Genomic DNA, 19,953 nt, shown 5'->3' with positions numbered 1-19,953 from the left:
TTACCCAGGAGGGGGATGGAGAAGGTAAGAGAATGAACCCTTGTCTGTTTCCCTCCAGGCCAGGAGCCAGAGAACAAGCAGTCCTGTGCCCAGAGTATTTGGGGAAGCAAGAGAAGAGCAGACGGGCAGCCGGCTTTGGCTCTGGATGAGCGGGAGAGGTGTGTGGAGGGTGCCCAGGCAGGAGGGCCAAGCTGCCTCTCCCCTACCTCATCCACCCCACTCCCACCCAAGAAATAAGATTCAGTGAGCTTGAAGAAATACATTAAATATACTTTATTTAAATAGCATTAAACATAGCTGGCTCTATGCCAATTTTGCAGGTTAAAAACAGGTGAAATAGATTCTAGCTTTCAGTTTCTTAGCTCAGAAATTCCATCAATCCCTGTAGCTCCTTGCAACCCCTGACGACCTCTGGGATGGACAGCAGAGTCTGGGAAGAGAGGCAGAAAAGGCAACTCAGGGTCACAGGCTCAAAGCCCAAGGCTCCCAGGCCAAGGAAGCACCCACTGAGTTACAGGGGAGAAAAAAGAAGCCAGAGAGAAACCTGCAACAGTAAGTCAGGCCCAGCTCTCAGCACAGGCTGGGAACCAGAGCTATGCTCATCAGTACCTCCAGGGCCAGGCTTTGTACCAGGTGCCTTAGTTGCATCAACTCCCTCCCTCCTTTACCTCATAAATATGCTGAACAATGTCATCTAGTTTCTTTAACTCCTTGTCAGAGCGCCGGAGATTCTCCTCCAGGATGTTTCTCTAGAACACAAATAGGTTGCATAAGTCCTATGCTTAAAAGAACAGCATAGCTTGTGGGACGAAGAAAATACGGCAGGGCAGTTGCTAGTGGTGGTGGAAAATGGCCCTGGAACCACCTGGGAATTCTTACATGGCTCTGGAACTTGACCATGAGTTTTGCCTTCTCATTTTTCATCTCCAGGAACATCACCCTCAGCTTGTCCACCTACGGGTATGTCCAGATCAGTAGGGGCACAGCCTAGGGTTCCCGCCAGCTGCCCAGCGCCTCTGTTAACTCTAAGTCACCTCCTGGGAGAGCCACACTTTCTCCTGGATCCAGTCAGTGGCCATGGGCTGACAGTCGGGATTCAGCTGGCCTGCCAGAGTCTCCTGGAGGACCTTAGTCTCTGTCTCTGCACGCCGAAGTGAGCGGGTTAGCTGGGTCACCTCCTCTCTAAGGCTCTGGGAATGAGAACGGAGAGGTATCCAGTAGCTCTCAAAGGTCCTCTCTCTCTTTCTTATCCCATGTGGTGAACAAGGGTAGACCAAGGGATCCACTTCCCACATCTGGGATCCTGGCTATCAGCTACCAGTGACCCAGAGAGCAGAGGGCCAGGCATCATGACGAACGTACAATGAGCTCGCCACTCTTGTCTATCTGCTCTAGGATCTTCTCATTCTGCTGCTGGATCACTTCCTGGAGCTCCTTTTCATTCTGTGAGGGAAAGGGAGGTAAGAAGGCAGTGGGAGATCTGGTTTGCTTGCAGTCCTTGACAGGAGATAGAATTTAGTGTCTGACCCACGCTCAGACCAGGTGATACTAATTGATAACACTCCAATTCTTCCTCTAGAGCTAAGCCAAGCAAGGCACATTTTAGTGTTGAGAGTTCTGCTAGAGTTCCCGACTTCTAGGTCAGCCTGGGAGATAGGTCAGCCCACAGCTGATTCCCAAACATGTAAAATGTCTGACCCCAGGAAGGGCAAAACTAGGGCAATGGTTAGAAAATCCCCACCACCCAGGTTCCTGGAGAGACAATGGCTCCCAGTGGGCCAGAAGAGCTGCCCCAGTTCTTCGTCGCCCCACTTCTAGGCCCCTCCTTCACCTTGTAGCGCAAGCACAAGGCCTGGTTCAGCTTCTCTATGTCTGCTTCCTTTGCCTTCTGGGCTTCCTGATGCTGCTCTTCCTGGACCTGTAACCTAGCCTGCAGATCACAACTAGGGGAAGGAAGAATTCAGCATTATTTCTGTCCTGTCGGGAGCTGGCTGGGCCCTTGAGCTATGGGGCTGTCTCACTTGACCTGCCCTCTCTCATCAAGACTGCACTCCACTCACATCTTTTGCTGCAGAGTCCTCACAGCTTCTTCTTTAGACTCTTGCAGCAGGGAGCATAGGCTCTGAAGCTCCAGAGTCATAGTACTCATTTCTGCCAGGCTCTTCTCCATGCCTGGGGTCTCTGAAAGAGAAAATCCTAGAGGTAGAGCCCTTTCACTCTGGAAGGAAATGTGTAGCCATCATTTCCACATTTATCCATGTTCCCCACCCACAGGGACATTACAGATCCCAAAAGGCAGAAATAAAATGAGCTCAACTAGAATTGAGGTTTTTAGAGCAGAGCACTTCTCACTGCTTTAGTCTTTATCATCACTACCAGATCTAGAAATGAGGCAGGATCCCAGGAGCCCATCCTAACCTGTAGGCTGAAGAGAAACCATTGATGCTACTCGAGTGAAAGCACTCTTGTCACTTCCAAGCAAGGGCACAGGTGCTGCTTCTGGCTCTAAAACAAAAACCAACCATGGTAGGGTGCCCCTCTGGTGACCCAGTCAAGGGTCTGCCATAATGGCAGCCAGGGAGAGAGGTCTGTTGGTGGGCATCTTCAACAGCTGAAGATATCAGGAGCAGGGTCACAATTTCCCCACCCCTAAAATCCAGGGCCTTTAACCTTCATCTGCCACAGCTGTCAAGATGCTTCCCAAGAAGGCGCTGTCAGTGGGCAGAGGGTGTTCCTGGGCAGGAGCACAAGCTGTGCTTATCAGGAGGGTCTCCAGGTCAGCCTTAGGGAAAAGGAGAAAAAAATCAGCTGTTTTTCAGGGTTAGTGATTTCCCTGACCTCCCAGGTACTCACCAGTCATCTCCTCCAGAATGCTGTTCAGTCTATTACCTCTCTTCTCTAACTTCAACGTCTCCATTAACTCCTTTCCCTGAACTTCACTCTCTCTCACTAAAACAACAATTTTAAAAAACCTTCTTCTTACCTTAAATCCCCTTTTAGCTACTGCCTTTTCTCTTTCCCTTCAATTAAAAAAAAGAAGAGCCTACATTTCTTGCCTAAAATTCTCACCATCTATTGACTCCCCAGGCCACTACACTCAGGCTTCTGCTTCACCATTCCACCAAAATTCTCGCTATTTGGGTCACCAATGGCATCCTTACTTTCAAATGCAATGGACACTTTTCACCTCTTATTTTACCTGACCTATTTGATAATTGATGACCATGTTCCTCTTTTTAGAATGTTCCTTTTCTTAGCTTTTCTCTGTCCTTCATAGGTAGGCCTCATACATTTCTGGCTATTTCTTCTCTCTATCCACAAATCCTTCCTTAACTGTTAGGCTCCTTTTGGTTCCTCTTTGGCCCTCTTTACACTCTAATCCATTCCCCAGGTGGCCTCACCTTGGGAGCTCCACAAAAACATCCACTTCTATATGGATAACCCTTCAGTCTGTTTCTCTCAAGTGGACTTTTGCCCAATCTTCAGACCCAAAGGCTCAACTGCCTGTGAAAAATCTACTAGAATGTTCCATAGTTCACCTGAAATTTAGTATGTATAAAGCTGAGCTCATCTTTTTTCCTGTCCTACCCCACCAAAAATCTATTCCTCCTCTTGTATTTATGATCCTAGATTGGGGAACAGCAAATTACAGCCTGCAGTTCAAATCTGGCTTGCCGCTTGTTTTCGTAAATAAAAACAAATAAAGTTTTATTGCAACACAGCCACACTCATTGATTTACATACTTTCTATGGCTGCTCTTGAGCTACAAAGGCAGAGATGAGTAGTTGAGACAGAGACCACATGGCTTGCAAAACTGAAAATGTTTACTATATTGCACTTTACAGGAAAAAGTTTGCCAACCCGTTTCTAGAGAGTGTCACCATCTTTCTAGCAATCTAGAGATCATCATTCACTCTTCCACCTTACTCCTACATCAAATTGGTCACCAAGTTCTATTACTTCTACTTCTCATTCAATCTATCTCCTCCTCTCTACCCCTTCTACAACTGCCACTAGTCGAGCCTTCAAAATCTGGCCTCCTACTTCTCCAGCCTCTCTTCTGGTCATCCTCACTCCACATAGCTCCTACACTCCAATTATAAAGAGCTAGTTCCCAATCCCCAAGCTTGCCACATTCCATATGAGCAGGGCCTTGCTTTATTCACCCTGTAGTCCCAGCACATAACTCAGGTCTTGTTACAAGGTAGACACTACAAAAAAGTACAATTATGCCTCTGGGACTTTCATATACTATTCCCTCTGCTTGGTGGGCTTTCCTATATATCCACCCCTCCCCTACAAACTTGTAAACCTCAAGACTCTGCCCAGGGGTCACCTGCTTTGAGAAGACATCCTAACTCTCAAAAGTAGAACTGATGCTCCTTTCTCTCTGCTTCACAGGTCATCCATGCAGACCTCTATCATGATCACAAGTGAAGATGATAAATTTACATCTGTCTGTCTTCTTTACTAGACTGTGGATTCTTTGGCATTGCCTGTGCTCAGCACACAAATGGGAAAGAGGGTCAGATGATAAGCAGTTCCAGATTTCAGGATCCTGATTATACCTTTAACTGTTGAATAAGCTAATTAACTGTATTCTGAAAGATATCTGCCATTTATTGTTTGGTGTGCACTGTGGGGAAGCCAAAGACACAAGGTTAAATTTCTGCAATACAGTCTAGTTGAAGAGACCAGACATCCAGGGAAAATTAATACAAGTGCAAAAGGAGAGTAAGTTCGTGAGGAATATAGCAGGAGACCACTGAGTCCATGTGATCTGGGAACATTTCAAAGAAGATGAACTAGGGAGGATGTTAATAGGGAAGGAAAAAGTATTTCCAATTTGAAGACAGAGGAGAATGGATGTGGTAACAGCCCGAGTCTGGGTGTGAATGGAGATGGGACATGTGTGGAGTGTACAGGCAGTCTAATTGGAGTAAAGGGCTCATAATAGGGAGGTAGGAGACAGATGAAGAAAGGTTTGAGCAACAGGCTGAAGAGGTCCTATAGGCAACTCAAAGTCATTGAAGGTCACAGAGATGGAACAAGAGTAGTGTTTAGGAAGACCATTCTAGACAATAAAGATACAATTGGAAAAACTCTCAGTAAACTAGGCATAGAGGGGAACTTCCTCAACTTGATAAAGCCTGTCTACAAAAAACCTACAGCTAATAGCGTACTCAATGGTGAGAAACTCGAAATTTCCCCTCTAAGATCAGGTACAAGGTAAGGATGTCCCCTCTCACCACTCCTTTGCAACATCATAATGGAAGTTCTAGCTAATGTGCTAAGACAAGAAAAGGAAATAAAATGTATACAGATTGGGAAGGAAAAAATGAAAGTGTCTTTCTTCGAAGATACAAGAGGAAGGGAAGAGAAAGAACCCCCAATCCTACCTTCTCCTTTAGTTTTGTCTGTAGAAAGAGGGTCAGGCTCTGTAGTTGCTCAGTCAGCACCCCTAACTCTTGGGAATACTGGCGTGTCTTCTCCAGGTCTTGCTCCTGGTTCTCTGCTATGGTGCTAGCCAGTTTAGCCCTGAAATAAGGAATGAACAGAAGAGATGGCCAAAAACCAGGAGACCTTCTCTGAACACCTCTCCCAATCCCCACACAAAGCTGCATTCAAGGAGGGAGACAAGAGGCTCTTGGACCCTATCATAATTCCCTTCTTGGAGACTTTAGCTTCTAGAAGAGTCTCTGGGAAAGATAAGAACTTAGGAGGGAAGCACAGAAAGGCAGAGATCTTACTTCAGGTTCTCTACAGTGTCCTTAAGGTCCTCACACTGCAGGCTGCGCTCCCGGAGCACTTCCAGTGCGGTTTTCAACTGATACTCAACCTGGCCCAGCTCCAGGTGAGCAACTTGATTCTCTTGGTCCGCAAACTACAGAGACAAGAGAAGAAAGGTAGGGAAGGAGCAGGAGAGAGAGGGGGAAAAAAATGAGCTTAAGTGTGAAATTTTAGAGCCCTGGGAGCAGAGGCTTTTCCCAGTCCACAGTCTCAAACCTCACCTCAATACCATCAGGCAAGAATCATACTCCTGCCAGCTCCCCTGACCCAAACCATATTCCTTACCTCCAGAGTCTCCTTCAGGTCCTGCACCTCCTTGGCCAGGACAGCCTGTTGTTGCTGCAGCTCTGCCTGCATGTGTTTTAATGCCATCTCTTCCTTTTGCCATCTGCCAGAGACATATTAGATCTCATTGGTCCTATATCCTGAGTGCGTACTGCCATAATAACCTGACAGGAACTCACTGAGCAGCCTGCTCCTCATTGTTCTGGGTAAGCTGGCAGATCAACTCATCCTTAATGGCCAGGTCGTGAGTACAGTGGGCATGCTGACTCTGTAGCTCTTTTAGCTGACTCTCCATGCTGGTCAGAATCTGCAGCTGAGCCTGGAGATCTAGACCAAAAGTATCCTAATGACACCATGTGGTCACCAGGCCAAAACTTCCCCACACTTTTGCTCCAAAACCAGTGCTCTAGAGCATTTTCTTGCTCTACTGCCACACCCCAAGCTTTAGCAGGGCACAACTACTTGCACGCATGTATACACACACACCTGTTGCTAGGCGACTGTTTTCCAACTTCAGTTGTTCTACTTGGACTTTGCAGTCCTCTAAATGGGTAGAGACTTGTTCCAGCTCCCTGGAAACCTAGGAAGAAAAGACAGTTTTCCTCCCAAATTCCTCCTGAATCAAAAGTCCCAGGACTTAGTCCAGCTTCTTTTTCTGGACAGGACAGCGAACCACCTTGCTCCTGGGCAGCAACACTGCAACAAATAAGGCTGATCCTCAGGAAAAAGTAGAAACAGGAGGAAGTTGCTAAAGAAGGTGCTGAAGGGGAAAGGAAACAACCAGGCCCAAGGCCATCTTACAGCAAAAGGACCTGGCTGGTCTCTAAACCCACAGAGTGAAAAGAAGATAGGTCCAGGGTAGGAGGCTAAAGATACCACTCATTAGAAAGGCCTTCTGTGGGGCCAGCCCCATGGCTGAGCAGTTAAGTTCGCACGCTCAGCTTCAGCGGCCCAGGATGTTGCTGGTTAAGATCCTGGGGGCGGACATGGCACCACTCATCAGGCCATGTTGAGGCAGCATCCCACATGCCACAACTAGAAGGACTCACAACTAAAAGAATATACAACTATGTGCTGGAGGGATTTGGGGAGGAAAAAAAAAGCAGAGAAAAAAAAAGGAAAGAAAGGCCTTCTGTAGAGAAGGAGGAAACCAGGCCTACCGAGTCCCCGCTCCTAGTTTGTACCTGCTGCTTTTCCTCAATTGCAGCATCACGTTCCTGCAGAGTCTGCCGGCTCTTGGCTGTGAGTTTCTCTGTGAGTTGTCGAGACCGGCTCAGCAACGCTGTCCATGTTATATACTACCGGGGAAGCAAGCAGGTCAGCAGAGCACACTTGAGGCAAGGCTCCTAACAGGGCTGGCTGTGAGTAAAGGAGTGGTATGATGGCCCTGAATACTCACATCGAGTTGCATGGATATCCAGTCCTGTTGTAAGGTTGAAGTAAGACTCACCGTCTGCTGAGCCAACTCTTCTTGCTCAGTATGAAGTCCTACCTACACAAGAAGGATTGCCTATGGAGGAGGCCCCTTTCCTCTGGATACAGCAAAGTGGGGGTATATGACCATCTTCCGGGTGTGTCAGCATGGAAAGAAAATGCCCTCAAATTACCAGTTGGGTCTGGGTCTCCTTCAAAAGGCCTCTGAATTCCCCCATGGATGCCAGGTCCTGTTCCAGTTGGCTGATGCGTTGGCTAGCATGTGCACAGAAAGCCTCTAGCACTGTCTCTGCCTGTTTAGGGAAGAGATTGCAAGAACACAGTGGGCAGAAGAGAGAAATAGCACAAAAAGCTGTAACTATCCACCACACCAGTAGTCTGTTTTCTTATTCCCCAGGACAGGCAGTTCTCAGGCCACCTATCTGTGTCTCAAGTGAATTTGCGTTCCTGCAAGAACCCAGAGAAAGAGACTTCCCATATCCAGGAACAAAAGCCTGACCCCTTACCACATCCTTGCCTCGGAGGGCCATTTCCTCTCTGTGCTTTGCTTCCTCCGTTTCTGCTTTGAGGCTCTGGAGCCTTGCCCTCAATTTCTTCAACACATCGAAACAGCAAGAGACCAAGGTTTCTGCACGCCGAGACTACAAGACAAGAATCAGACCCTGTCTGATTCCCTTTTTTGGCTTTCAGTCCCACCAGAGGCCTCTGCCTTCACCTTTATGCTGCTTACCTCCTGACTCACAGTAGTTTTATCTTCCTCTAAGTGCAACAGAGATAGGTGAAGCAAGGATATCAGCTCTTTAGAGACCAGCACCCATGATTGCTGTAGACGGAAAGATGGTGAGGCTAGATCAAATAAAGTCACTAAGCAGGAAGCAAGCAGGGACACTGGGGAGGAAAGCCACTGTCCCCAATTTCAAGTTCCCAATAAGGAGAAGATGTCCTTAATGAAGATCTGGAAACCTCCCTTCCCTACCATGACAGAGTACCACCATCTGCTAACCATCTAGGATTCTCCATTCTTAATCTTCACACGAGACCCAGCGGTGGTATAAGGTCAATCCACACTTACCATGACATTCCTGGCCTGCTGAAGAGCTTGCCCAATCTCTTGGCTCTCCTGAAGATGCTGAGGTTTCTTACTTATCTAGGCAGAGAAACAGAGTTGTTCCTTTTGCATAGGCAACATGCACCACCAGCACCCCATCTCCCCTGCCACCCACTGAGATACAGGAGCCTTTCCTATTAAAAGTAGGAATGGGCTCACAGCTTGATGAAGCCAAGTCAGAAAAAAAATCCAAAGATATCTAAAAAATCCCTTTTTTTTTTTTTTAAGATTGGCACCTGAGCAAACATCTGTTTCCAATCTTCTTTTCTTTTTTTTCTTCTTCTCCCCAAAGCTCCCCAGTATATAGCTGTATATCCTAATTGTGAGTGCCTCTGGTTGTGCTATGTGGGATGCTGCCTCAGCATGGCCTGATAAGCAGTGCCAGGTCCAAGCCCAGGATCCAAACTGGCGAAACCCTGGGCCGCCAAAGCGGAGCTTGGAACTTAGCTGCTCAGCCATGGGGCCAGCCCCCTAAAAAGTTCCTTTTTATAACTTTTTCCCCTAATTATAAGAATAATATATGTTTATTGTAAAATTTTTGAAATACACAAGCGAAAAAAATGGAAAAAAATCAATAATTTCACCACCTTGAGTAGTGATTCTTTTTTTTTTAAAGATTTTTTTTTCCTTTTTCTCCCCAAATCCCACAGGTACATAGTTGCATATTCTTAGTTGTGGGTCCTTCTAGTTGTGGCACGTGGGACGCTGCCTCAGCATGGCCCGATGAGCAGTGCCATGTCCACAGCCAGGAATCAAACTGGCGAAACCCAGGGCCACCAAAGTAGAGCGTGTGAACTTAACCACTTGGCCACAGGGCCTGCCTCTCGAGTAGTGATTCTTAACTAACAGTACAGCAGCCACTGCAAGAGCTTTTGCCACACCTCCAAACCAGATTTTCTTGCTATAGGGATTTGCTCTAACTGATAAGTATATTATTTCCCTCAGGTGTCAGGGGGAAAAAAAAGTTAATAGACTACTGATTTAGACAGAAACTACTATATTCAATAAATTCTAAGATGACTGTCTTTCTGCATTTTAACACCACTGAAATTGGGATATATCTTAATATTGACAGTGTCTTAGATTTGATGAAATACAGTAATATTTCAGAAAAACCACAAGTGAGATTATAATATATAAATAAATTTAGAGTCCTGCTTTTATTACTTAATTCTATTATACTCACGTTGTTATTTAGCCCTGAATTTATATTCACTTTCCTCATTGGAATAGCCTGAGACTGGGATATCTGCTTTAGGAGAACCTATCAAAGTGGAGTACCACCCATTGTTAACTTCTGCTGGTACTCTACCTCACCTCAAAGCCTCTCAGAGGTTATCTGAACTCTGGTTTCCTTTCTTTAAAAACCATAAACTTATGTTAAACTTATTTTCCCATGTTATTAAAAACTCTTCATTAAACATACTTTTAAATGACTATGGAATATTCCATCTTATGGATGTATCACATTTTTTTCATTATTTAAAAAAAAACAAGTTGCTATCTTTATGCAGAATTCTTTTTCCTTAGGATATAGCCCTAGAAGTGGAGTTACTGGGTGAAAAAAGTTTGAACTGTTTTAAGGGTCTCACTTAAACTGGCTTCAAAAAAGGATGAACCAATTTATACCCTACTGACAATAGGAGAATGCTTACCAGCATTATCTATTTTATTCTTTGCTGTTTTGTCAGAAGAAAACAGCAACTCACTGTTTCAATTTGCTTTTCTTTGATTATCAGTAATGGTAATCTCAAATATTTATTAGTCATTTTTATTTTCTCATTCCCTATGCATTTTCTAGGGGCAGATAAAAATCTTAGTGTGGGATGTAGAGTAGGTAAATATGATCTCAAAGGCAGCAGAGCCACAGAAAGACTTTCAAGTTCGGAGAGAAAAGGGGGAGCCTTATTATTACTGCTGAAAGGCAGCCATCATCTGGGAAAACAATCCAGTGCTGGAGTAGCAGTGCTGAGTCACGATGCTGCGGCAGTCTGGACTCAAGGAGGCAGTCTCTTAGAGTTCATCACTCCCTTTCCCAGCAAAGCAGTCAACATTCCCTACTGCACCATGCAGTAAGGCACGGAACACCCCACGAGCCCTGGACAGGGTGCACATACTGTTCAGAGCTGGGCAGTCAGGCAGGTGATGAGATTAGTGTGAGGGAGGCAGCCAAGCGGCAAGGACATGGCGCTGTGATAGGGAATGGCTAAAGGGGCTGTCATCTCCCCTCTGGCTCTGCTTCAGTGGCCTCCAAAGGGATCTGGCAAGCTTGAGGGGAAGAGGCTACAAGGCCGACTCAGGGATGGGAGAGAATGCCAAGAACAAGGGGAAAGGATACAAAGATAAGAAAACACAGGAGAGAAATTGAGCAGCTATAGGAATGAGGAGCCTGTGGTTTCCAGGATTTTGGCAAGAGGTAAAGTCATTATTTTGAGGATATTTTCAACCCAAAGGAGGTCTTTAGGCTCTTGGAGACCATCTCCTCTTAGCAGCAGCCATCTATTACCTCAACAGCCACAATACTGAGGCTCTCAATTCCTTCCCATGACATCATTCCCCTCCTTCCTCAGCCTGTGTTGTCACAGCTAGAGTCCTCTAGAACAGTGGTCTTTAAATTGTTTTCCTCTCATATCTCCTACAATAATTTTGAAAGACTGAGTACCCTTAAGTTCAAAATGTTACAAAGGCTGTAATTTCCACCATATTATAAATATTAACAAAATTATAAAGTTTGAAATAAAACTGTTAAATTACTCTTAAACATATCCAATGGTATAAATACTACATATACCATAATGATTTAATACCTATTTGACACCTTTAAAAAATACCTGAATAAGCTCTTCTTTAACGGTCAGAAATTTTATATCATCCCTTTTTTTTCTTGAACCTATATTTTTATTCCTTGCATTTTATTTTAATATATTTTCATATTTTAAAATGTTAATCAGTATGTCTGCAACAACAAAAGTTCATCTAAATTTAAATTAAAATTTCTTTTAAATTCCTCTCACTATAGACTTTAAGTGAAAAAACTTTCTTTTGGATGGAGAAATATTTTCATCAGTTATATACTTATTATTGTAATATTATAATTTGTAATAAAATTATAAACATACCTAGTAAAATTTTCCTGGGAATAATCTATTAATGAAATGGATAGAGCTTCCCTCCCCTTATTAGTTCATGTGTCTGTGGATAACTATATTTCTTACAGTAAGATATGGTTAAGCAACAATTCCATGCCTATTCTCCATTCTGATAGATGTAAGCACTAAGAAATCTTCTTCACATAAATAATGGGAATAAGTAGGAATAGAAGAAGGAAATAAGGGCATGTCACCTAATTCTAGGAGCTCCTTTGGAGACATATACCAAAAATCTCACAGTGAACTTTCATCAGAAATTTTTAATGATCCACTGACAGAATTAGTCTTCCTTCAACTTTGTTGAAAGCATGCAAAAACGATGCGTTATATAATCTATGCAGTCATTTGCTTTCTCAGCAAGTACGCAAATATTTTCTGTCCTTTGATTGTTATCCCTTGACAATGTAAGATTCAGGATAGGTAGTAAATATGCTCTTCTTTGGTAAAATGGACAAGGGCAACTGAAAATGGGGAAGTAAGAAAGAAAAAAAATCAGTGAAGAAGACATCTGGAAGATGAAGATCTAGAAACTGACTTCTTCAAAACTTTCTTTGCTTACATTCTCTTAGAAAGTCTTGACATACCACTGGGGTATAGTGAGTACCCACAGCTTTAAGGCATTTTCCAGATCCTCAGTTTTTATTCTTTTTTTTTTTTTTTCCAAATTTATTACCTTTGCCTTTATGGTTTGTGATTTTATGTCTGTTTTTTTGAGGAAGATTAGCCCTGAGCTAACATCTACCACCAATCCTCCTCTTTTTGCTGAGGAAGACTGGCCCTGAGCTAACCTCCGTGCCCATCTTCTTTCACTTTATATGTGGGACGCCCACCACAGCTTGGCTTGACAAGTGCTGCCATGTCCACACCCGGGATCCAAACCGAACGTGCGAACTTAACCACTGCACCACAAGGCCGGCCCCTTGTTCTTTGTTTTTTTTTTTTTTAAAGATTTTCTCCCCAAAGCCCCCGGTACATAGTTGTATATTTTTAGTTGTGGGTCCTTTAGTTGTGGCATGTGGGATGCCACCTCAGCATGGCTTGATGAGCAGCCATGTCCACACCCAGGATCTGAACAGGCGAAACCCTGGGCCGCCGAAGTGGAGTGTGTGAACTTAACCACTTGACCACGGGACCGGCCCCTACACATATTCCAATACTGAGCCTGTGGTTAAGGAGTCTCCTTTGTCCTCTAGCTGCTTATCAGCTTAAATTCTGAAGAAGAGGGGCCACTGGGACCCTCCAAGCTTTGGGAGGAACCCTCTTACCTCACTGGGAGAGGTATCAGTCTGTGTGCTACTGTCCTGAACTTCTGGGTGAGGGACAGTCAGCTTGGTCTTCCAGTCCCGCAGCTGGCAGGAGAGAACCTCCAGAATGACAAGAGAGTTCAGCAGGTTATCTTCAAGGTCATGTCGAGATAAGGCAGTCAGATCTGGAGGATGGCTGCAGCAGGAAGAGAACATGAGAAGAGAGGGGACCGGATAGGAGTGGAAGGTCCAGGTTAATGGAGCCCAGGAGGCACAAGGATATAGGGACACTTACCCCCTTAAGAGGTGCTCTGTCTCAGAAGTACTGTCCTTGGTGCCCACCAGGCCTGTCTGGGATGTGTTCGTACTCTTTTCCTGTGGTGCTGGAGGTGTTAACCAAGTCCCCACGGAGCAAGTAGAGAGAGGGGTAGTGCCAATCGCAGCATCTCGAAGCACAGACGGAAGCGATAAGCTCTGGCGGAGATTTTCCAGCATGACCGAAGTATTTACACCTTTTTCCAGCCAGGCCAATGGGGACATCCAAGGCCCTGTATCAGAGATAAGAATCCTACCAGCATCCTCTACTGCTGGGCCTGGATCCACCTGGGATTCCATTTCTCCTAGATTTGGGGTAAGGCATGTGGGCAGAATATCTTCCATATTTGAGACAAGTGCTTGATCTCCCAATTCAGCCTCCTCAGGGAGTGTGGTGGGAAAGCTCATTTCTCTTCCCTCTACAGCTCTGTGCTCTATAGTTTCCTCCCCTGGGTCCACATGACTGACAGGGAAATCTGCTGCTAAGGCAGTTGAAGGGGAAAGCCAGAGCATGGAGGAAGGCAAGACAGCATTACTTTCAGAAAGAACTAAGTCCTCAGGCACAGCCTCAGTCCCTCTGTCCATCAGGCCTTCCTTGGAGAAGGGTAGCTGTTGCTCAGAACAGGGATTTGGTGGATACTCCAAGAGATGAGATGGAGGATCCTGAAATGCAGGTTTCTCAGGCATAGCAGGAACAACTTCTGAAAAGCTGTCTTCCATGCAAGGTGCCACTCCCTCTCTCAGCAGATCTCCTGGCCTCAAAGGCTCATTTAGAATGATGCTGTTTGTCTCTGCCATTGTATCTAAATGGGCCTCAAGCGTAATGTCTTGCTGCTGCCCTACTGGAAAAGGTATAAGAACCATGGTTTTAACCACATCGTCGTCCACTGGATCTACTGCTTCCTCACATATTCTGGGAGTAGAGTTGGTTTGGGGAATCAGATCTAAGGGCTGCTCATCTGATTCATGTTGACAAGCTTCTAGCCACTTTGAGGGATGGCTGAACTGTTCTGAAGGGGAGTCTTTCCTCTTAGCATTGACAAAATCCAGTGGAGATGAGTTGCTGTTGCTTTCCTGCCAAAGGAAACAAAAGTAGTTGACTGAGGCAGTCAATTCAGGTTCCCAACATACAATTATGGGTCCAGGATACTGTCCTAACTCAAAAAAGAAAGGATTTTCATTACCTCTGCTTAGGTAAGAACTTGGCTAAGACCTGCTGCTCACTAAAGAAACCCAAAAGCAGGTAAAGAAAAGCTGGGTAGCCATTTTGCGTCCTTCCAAGTGAACCAGACTAAAGTATAAACAAGCTGAGATAATCTATCCATATCATGGAGAGATAGTAGCTTGAATGTGACCCCACGCCTCTCCAATCCACTTCTAGGAGAATGGGTTGGAGTCCCTAGGCTCTGTCACAATCTAGAGTTGGTACAACATTTTCTACATTTCTGGAACAGATGAGAAACTAGGGACCAGCGGTAGAGGGCACTTGGCCATCAGAGACCCATGGACCCTAGAGAAAAAGGACAACATCAACCTGCACCAGTGACCTAGTCTCCCTAGCCCCAAAAGCAGAGGGTGTCCTGAACACATTGAATCCATTCAACCCTTGGGATTTGAAGAGCTCTAGCCTTTGTAGCAGAGGAGAATGGAGAGCAGAGAGACTTCCTCCTGGTGCCCTAGTAAGGGACTGACAACCTCCCTAAATGCTGGTCTCAGGGACAAAGACCACTGTGCCTTCTACCACTTGCAGGGTTGCTGGTCCTGAGACTCAATGAACAAGAAAAGGTAAATATGAAGGTACTTAAGTGGATCCAGTAGCCAGAGAAATGACAAACCCTAAGATAGCTACAAAAGGTAGACCCTAAGAAAACAAAGCTGATGGGAGAAACATGACAATCTGAACCAAAAAAAAAATATGAGTACGTAAGATTTGAGTACAACACACACACACACACACACACAAAGACTTTCAGGAAATAAAAAATACTACTTTTAAACAAAAAATTTCAGTAAAATAAATTGAAGAGGATGGTCAGAGTTGAGATTGGAATTATTAGCCTGGACAATCAAGTGGAAGAAATATCTTAAAGCAAAGACAAAAAATACAAAGAAATGTAAATCTGACGGAAAAGCTATGAGAATTAGAAGATAAATCCAGTAAACCGAACGTGTGAATAAAAGAAGTTCCAGGAGAAAAGAGAACATATATAGGTGAGGCACTGATTAATAAATATTAGAAGAAAATTTCTCTAAGGTAAAGAAAGATCTGGGCCAGCCCCAGTAGCCTAGTGGCTAAGTTCTGCACACTCTGCTTTGACAGCTTGGGTTCAGCTCCTGGGTGCAGACCTACAGCACTCGTCTGTTAGTGGCCATGCTGTGGTGGCAGCTCACATACAAAAAGAGGAAAATTGGCAGCAGATGTTAGCTCTGGGCAAATCTTCCTCAGCAAAAAAGGGAAAGATCTGAATTTGCATATTGAGATGGCTCACCAAGTTCAAAGCAGGATTGACAAGAAAAGATACAATTTCTGAACTACAAGGTAGACAAAACTATTTTAGAAGCTTTAGGTAGAATGACCAATTATTTAGGCAAAAAAAAAAATCAGACTTACATGAAATTTCTCATTTACAACAGTGGCCGAAACTTTAAAACATAAGATTGAGCTATAAAAGCCTTCTGATATTCTGGCAATGTCCTATTTACTGACCTGGGTATTGGTTACAATGACTTGTGGTTTATACAAATTTGTTAACCTCTACTTTTTATGTACCTTCATGTATTTTATTTCAATTTTTTAAAGGTTTTCTTTCAAAATGCTAAAAGAAAAGTAGAAAATAAAGAGGATAGCAAAGAGACCAGGCAAAAGCAAACAAAGAGAGCAGAGGCAGCAATGTTAATATTAGACAAGGTAGAACGTATGGTTATAGCACTATTGTGATAAAAGACATAATTAAAGATATATGATTATAAAAAACATAAATGAGCCTGCACTAAATTGCCCAGAAGCTAAATATACAAACCAGACTTTTAGAAATGCCAAAGTGCAACTTAAAGTTTTTGCTGTGTTTATCAAGTTCCTATTTATTCCTTTAAAAAAAAATCACTTAACAGGGCCAGCCCAGTGGCGCAGTGGTTAAGTGCACACGTTCCACGTCTCGGCAGCCTAGGGTCCGCCGTTTGGATCCCGGGTGTGGACATGGCACTGCTTGGCACACCATGCTGTGGTAGGCGTCCCACGTATAAAGTAGAGGAAGACGGGCACGGATGTTAGCTCAGGGCCAGTCTTCCTCAGCAAAAAAGAGGAGGACTGGCAGTAGTTAGCTCAGGGCTAATCTTCCTCAAAAAAAAAAAATCACTTAAGGAGAAATATTTGCAAATCATGTATCTAATAAGGGATTAATATCCAGACTATATATAAAAACTCCTACAACTCAACAACAACAATAACCCAATTTAAAAATGGGCAAAGTTGGGGCCAGCCTGGTGGTGCAACAGTTAAGTGAGCATGTTCCACTTCAGCGGCCCAGGGTTCATGGGTTCGGATACTGGGTGCGGACATGGCACCGCTTGTCAAGCCATACTGTAGCAGGTGTCCCACATATTAAGTGGAGGAAGATGGGCACGGATGTTAGCTCAGGGCCAGCCTTCTTCAGCAAAAAGAGGAGGATCAGTGGCAGATGTTAGCTCACAGCTAATCTTCCTCAAAAAAAATAAACAATAAAATTTTAAAAAATAACAACAGGCAAAGCACTTTAATAACATTTCTCCAAAGAAAATATACAAAAGACCAATAAGCACAAGAAAGGATGCTCAACATCACTAATCATTAGGGAAACGCAAATAAAAACCACAATGAGATACCAACTCACACCCATGAGTTGGTGAGGATGTGGAGAAACTGGAACCCTTGTGCACTGTTGGTAGGAATGTAAAATGGTGCAACTGCTATGAAAAACAGTATGGAGATTCTTCAAAATATTAAAAGTAAAAGTAGCATATGATCTAGCAATTCCCCACTTCTGGGTATATACCCAAAAGAATTGAAAGTAGGGTCTAGAAGAGCTGTTCAGACACTCACGTTCATTGCAACATTATTCACAATAGCCAAGAAGTAGAAGCAACCCAAGTGTCCATGAACAGATGAATGGATAAACAAAATGTGGTATATACATACAATGGAATATTATTCAGTCTTCAAAAGGAAGGAAATTTTGATACATGCTACAACATGGATGAATCTTAAAGACCTTAAGCTAAGTGAAATAAGCCAGTCACAAAAGAACAAATACTGTATGATTCCACTTATATGAGGTACTAAAGTAGTCAAAATCATAGAGGCAGAAAGCAGAAAGGTGGTTGCCAGGGACTGGGGGAGGGCAGAAGGGGAAGTTGTTATTTAATGAGTACAGTTTCAGTTTTGCAAGATGAAAAGAGTTCTGGAGAACAGCTGCACAACAATGTGAATATACTTAACAATGAGAATATACTGTGAATTTAAAAATAGTTAAGATGGGGGCTGGCCTGGGAGCATAGTGATTAAGTTCGTACACTCTGTTTTGGCGGCCAGGGGTTCACAGGTTTGGATCCCGGGCATGGACCTACACACTGCACATCAAGCCACGCTGTGGCAACATCCCACATACAAAATGGAGGAAGATGGACACAGATGTTAGCTCAGGGACAACCTTCCTCAAGCAAAAAAAAAAAAAAAAAGAGGAAGACTGGCAGCAGATACTAGCTCAGGGCTAACCTTCCTCAAAAAAAACAAAACCCCCCAAAAAGAGCAGGAAGACCTAAATTCCAGTCTATTCTGCTACTCGGATTAAACGGCTGTGGTTAAATTCTATAGGTTCTATGAAGATCAGTTCCCACTCAGTACTTATTTCTTTTCTACCTAAGCTGTACTGTCTAACATAGTAGCCACTAGCCACATGTGGCTATTTAAATTAAAATTAAATAAAACTAAAAATTTAGTTCCTCAATCACATTAGCCACCTTTCAAGTGCTCAATAGCCATGTAACTAATAGCTATCATATTGGACAGCACAGATTATCAAACATTACCATGATTCCAGAAAGTTCTATTGGACAGTAGGTGTTAGAGCTCTTTCAAGAAAGACTGCTACCCTCATACATCTGTTACTCAGGCTGTCATCTGTTTTTGCATATTCTTCTTTCTTCCTCTAACCTATTTTATTTATACCCCATCTCCTTCGAAAAATAATTCAGACTGCATGAAAAAGAACAGATAGGTGGATGTTTACAACATGTTAATGAAATACAAAATCATGGTAAAGAAAAAGGAACCAAATCTTCCCATTTCAAGGAGTAAGGGTAGCTATACCTGATGGTCAAATTTGACCCTGAGCTTTGACCCTGAGCTTTCTAGAAGCCAGTGCAAGAGGGAAAATATAGTAAACTACACAGTTCTCACTATCAGAAAGAAAAAAAAAAATAGCAATTTCTCCAGAAAGATAATTTTCCTAGACAATAAGTTCTAAAAGATATTTCTTCGAAGAACCTTAGAGAGGGGTCAGTCTCCTTCCTTGACAAGTTTTATAGCAAGTGAAAAGCAGTTTCTACATGACTACTTCTCTCAAGACCTTTGACAAAAGTACAACTCAGTGAGGGCAATTCTACAAGGGTTTGGTTTAAACTAAGATGGTCCGAGTAGCCTGCCTTCCAGTGGTGTAACTTGATCCCAGGAGAGTTATGACTGCCTCTTGGAGTGGATGGACATTGCCGCACTCTTGCAGCTGAGTGACCTCTCCGTAAGTGAGCCTATAGTAGAGGGAGACCACCAACCAAAGTGAGAGTATTTCTCACTAGTTCAGGAAAGACTGAACGGGAGAGGAGGGGATAAAAACTAACACCTAAATAGAGGCCCGGGTTCTCCGTGGATTTCCTTTAACCACCCTAGGGCACCTCTCTGTTGGCCCGAATAGCTGTAAATGGATGTCACTGAGGTAGAAGACTTCATTATCGTTATTAATTACGTTCCAGCCCGGGCCCTCTATTCCTCTGAGCGCGCGGCCTCGGCAAAGAGCCCAGTCGAGAAGCCGGCCGGGCGAATCTCACCTGCAGCCCCAGCTTGCACAGGGATGGAGTGAGCGAGGAGCAGAGCGGGGGCCGTTTTCCGGAGCTGGTGAGGGCACTGGGCTGCAGGCTAAGTTCTCGGAGAGGGGTTCTCACAGCCGGTTTTCCCTGAGAAAGAAAGAGGGTGAGAAAGCCTGGCTCTGCCAGCCCGCCTTCCTCCCGGGGCACTAAGAAGAGCAGCCCCGAACCCAGTCGCGCTCAAGCTGCTGGGCAAACAAAAGACCCCACATGCCCCCGCCCCCAGGCTCGACCCAACCCTCCCGCACGCTCGGCACTGCCAGCCCCCCGCCCCCGAAGCCCCGGCCCAGCTCTCTCCCCCGGAGGCTCTCCCGCTCACCGGCTGAGGCGAAGGCGACAGGCTAAAGTTCAGTGTTTTCACCCGCCACATCTTCAACACAAAACGCAGGTCGATCACCTCCCAGACCCAAGGGGTGACGCCATGTTCACCCGCCGTCTTTATTTGAACCTGCACCGCGCTTCCCGATTGGCTGCGGAGCCTGAGCGCGTCAGGCTAGCGCGTCCGCTCCCGGC

At 44.6% G+C, this 19,953-nt stretch overlaps 1 protein-coding gene across 2 annotated transcripts; it reads right to left on the bottom strand.

Moving 5' to 3' along the window:
- Positions 1 to 258: 258 nt before the first annotated feature.
- On the bottom strand, positions 259 to 19,947 carry SPAG5 (sperm associated antigen 5). 2 transcript variants are annotated; one of them, XM_046676713.1, is made up of 24 exons: positions 19,760 to 19,947; positions 19,405 to 19,530; positions 13,307 to 14,400; positions 13,033 to 13,207; positions 8,583 to 8,657; positions 8,241 to 8,333; positions 8,017 to 8,151; positions 7,684 to 7,803; positions 7,476 to 7,568; positions 7,261 to 7,374; positions 6,563 to 6,656; positions 6,256 to 6,403; positions 6,077 to 6,179; positions 5,752 to 5,885; positions 5,401 to 5,539; positions 2,671 to 2,782; positions 2,419 to 2,505; positions 2,061 to 2,181; positions 1,832 to 1,943; positions 1,363 to 1,443; positions 1,035 to 1,190; positions 880 to 954; positions 669 to 749; positions 259 to 430 (listed from the first exon to the last, which is right to left on the bottom strand). In XM_046676713.1, exons 1-24 carry the CDS (start codon positions 19,808 to 19,810, stop codon positions 359 to 361), a joined length of 3,591 nt encoding a protein of 1,196 aa, XP_046532669.1. In that variant the 5' UTR covers positions 19,811 to 19,947; the 3' UTR covers positions 259 to 358. The 2 variants fall into 2 exon arrangements, with proteins under 2 accessions (XP_046532669.1, XP_046532670.1); XM_046676714.1 differs by lacking the exon at positions 8,241 to 8,333.
- Positions 19,948 to 19,953: the final 6 nt, after the last annotated feature.

This window comes from Equus quagga, chromosome 11 (assembly GCF_021613505.1).
Source record: "Equus quagga isolate Etosha38 chromosome 11, UCLA_HA_Equagga_1.0, whole genome shotgun sequence".
Taxonomy (NCBI): domain Eukaryota; kingdom Metazoa; phylum Chordata; class Mammalia; order Perissodactyla; family Equidae; genus Equus; species Equus quagga.
This window is presented reverse-complemented; position numbering and strand designations above follow the sequence as displayed.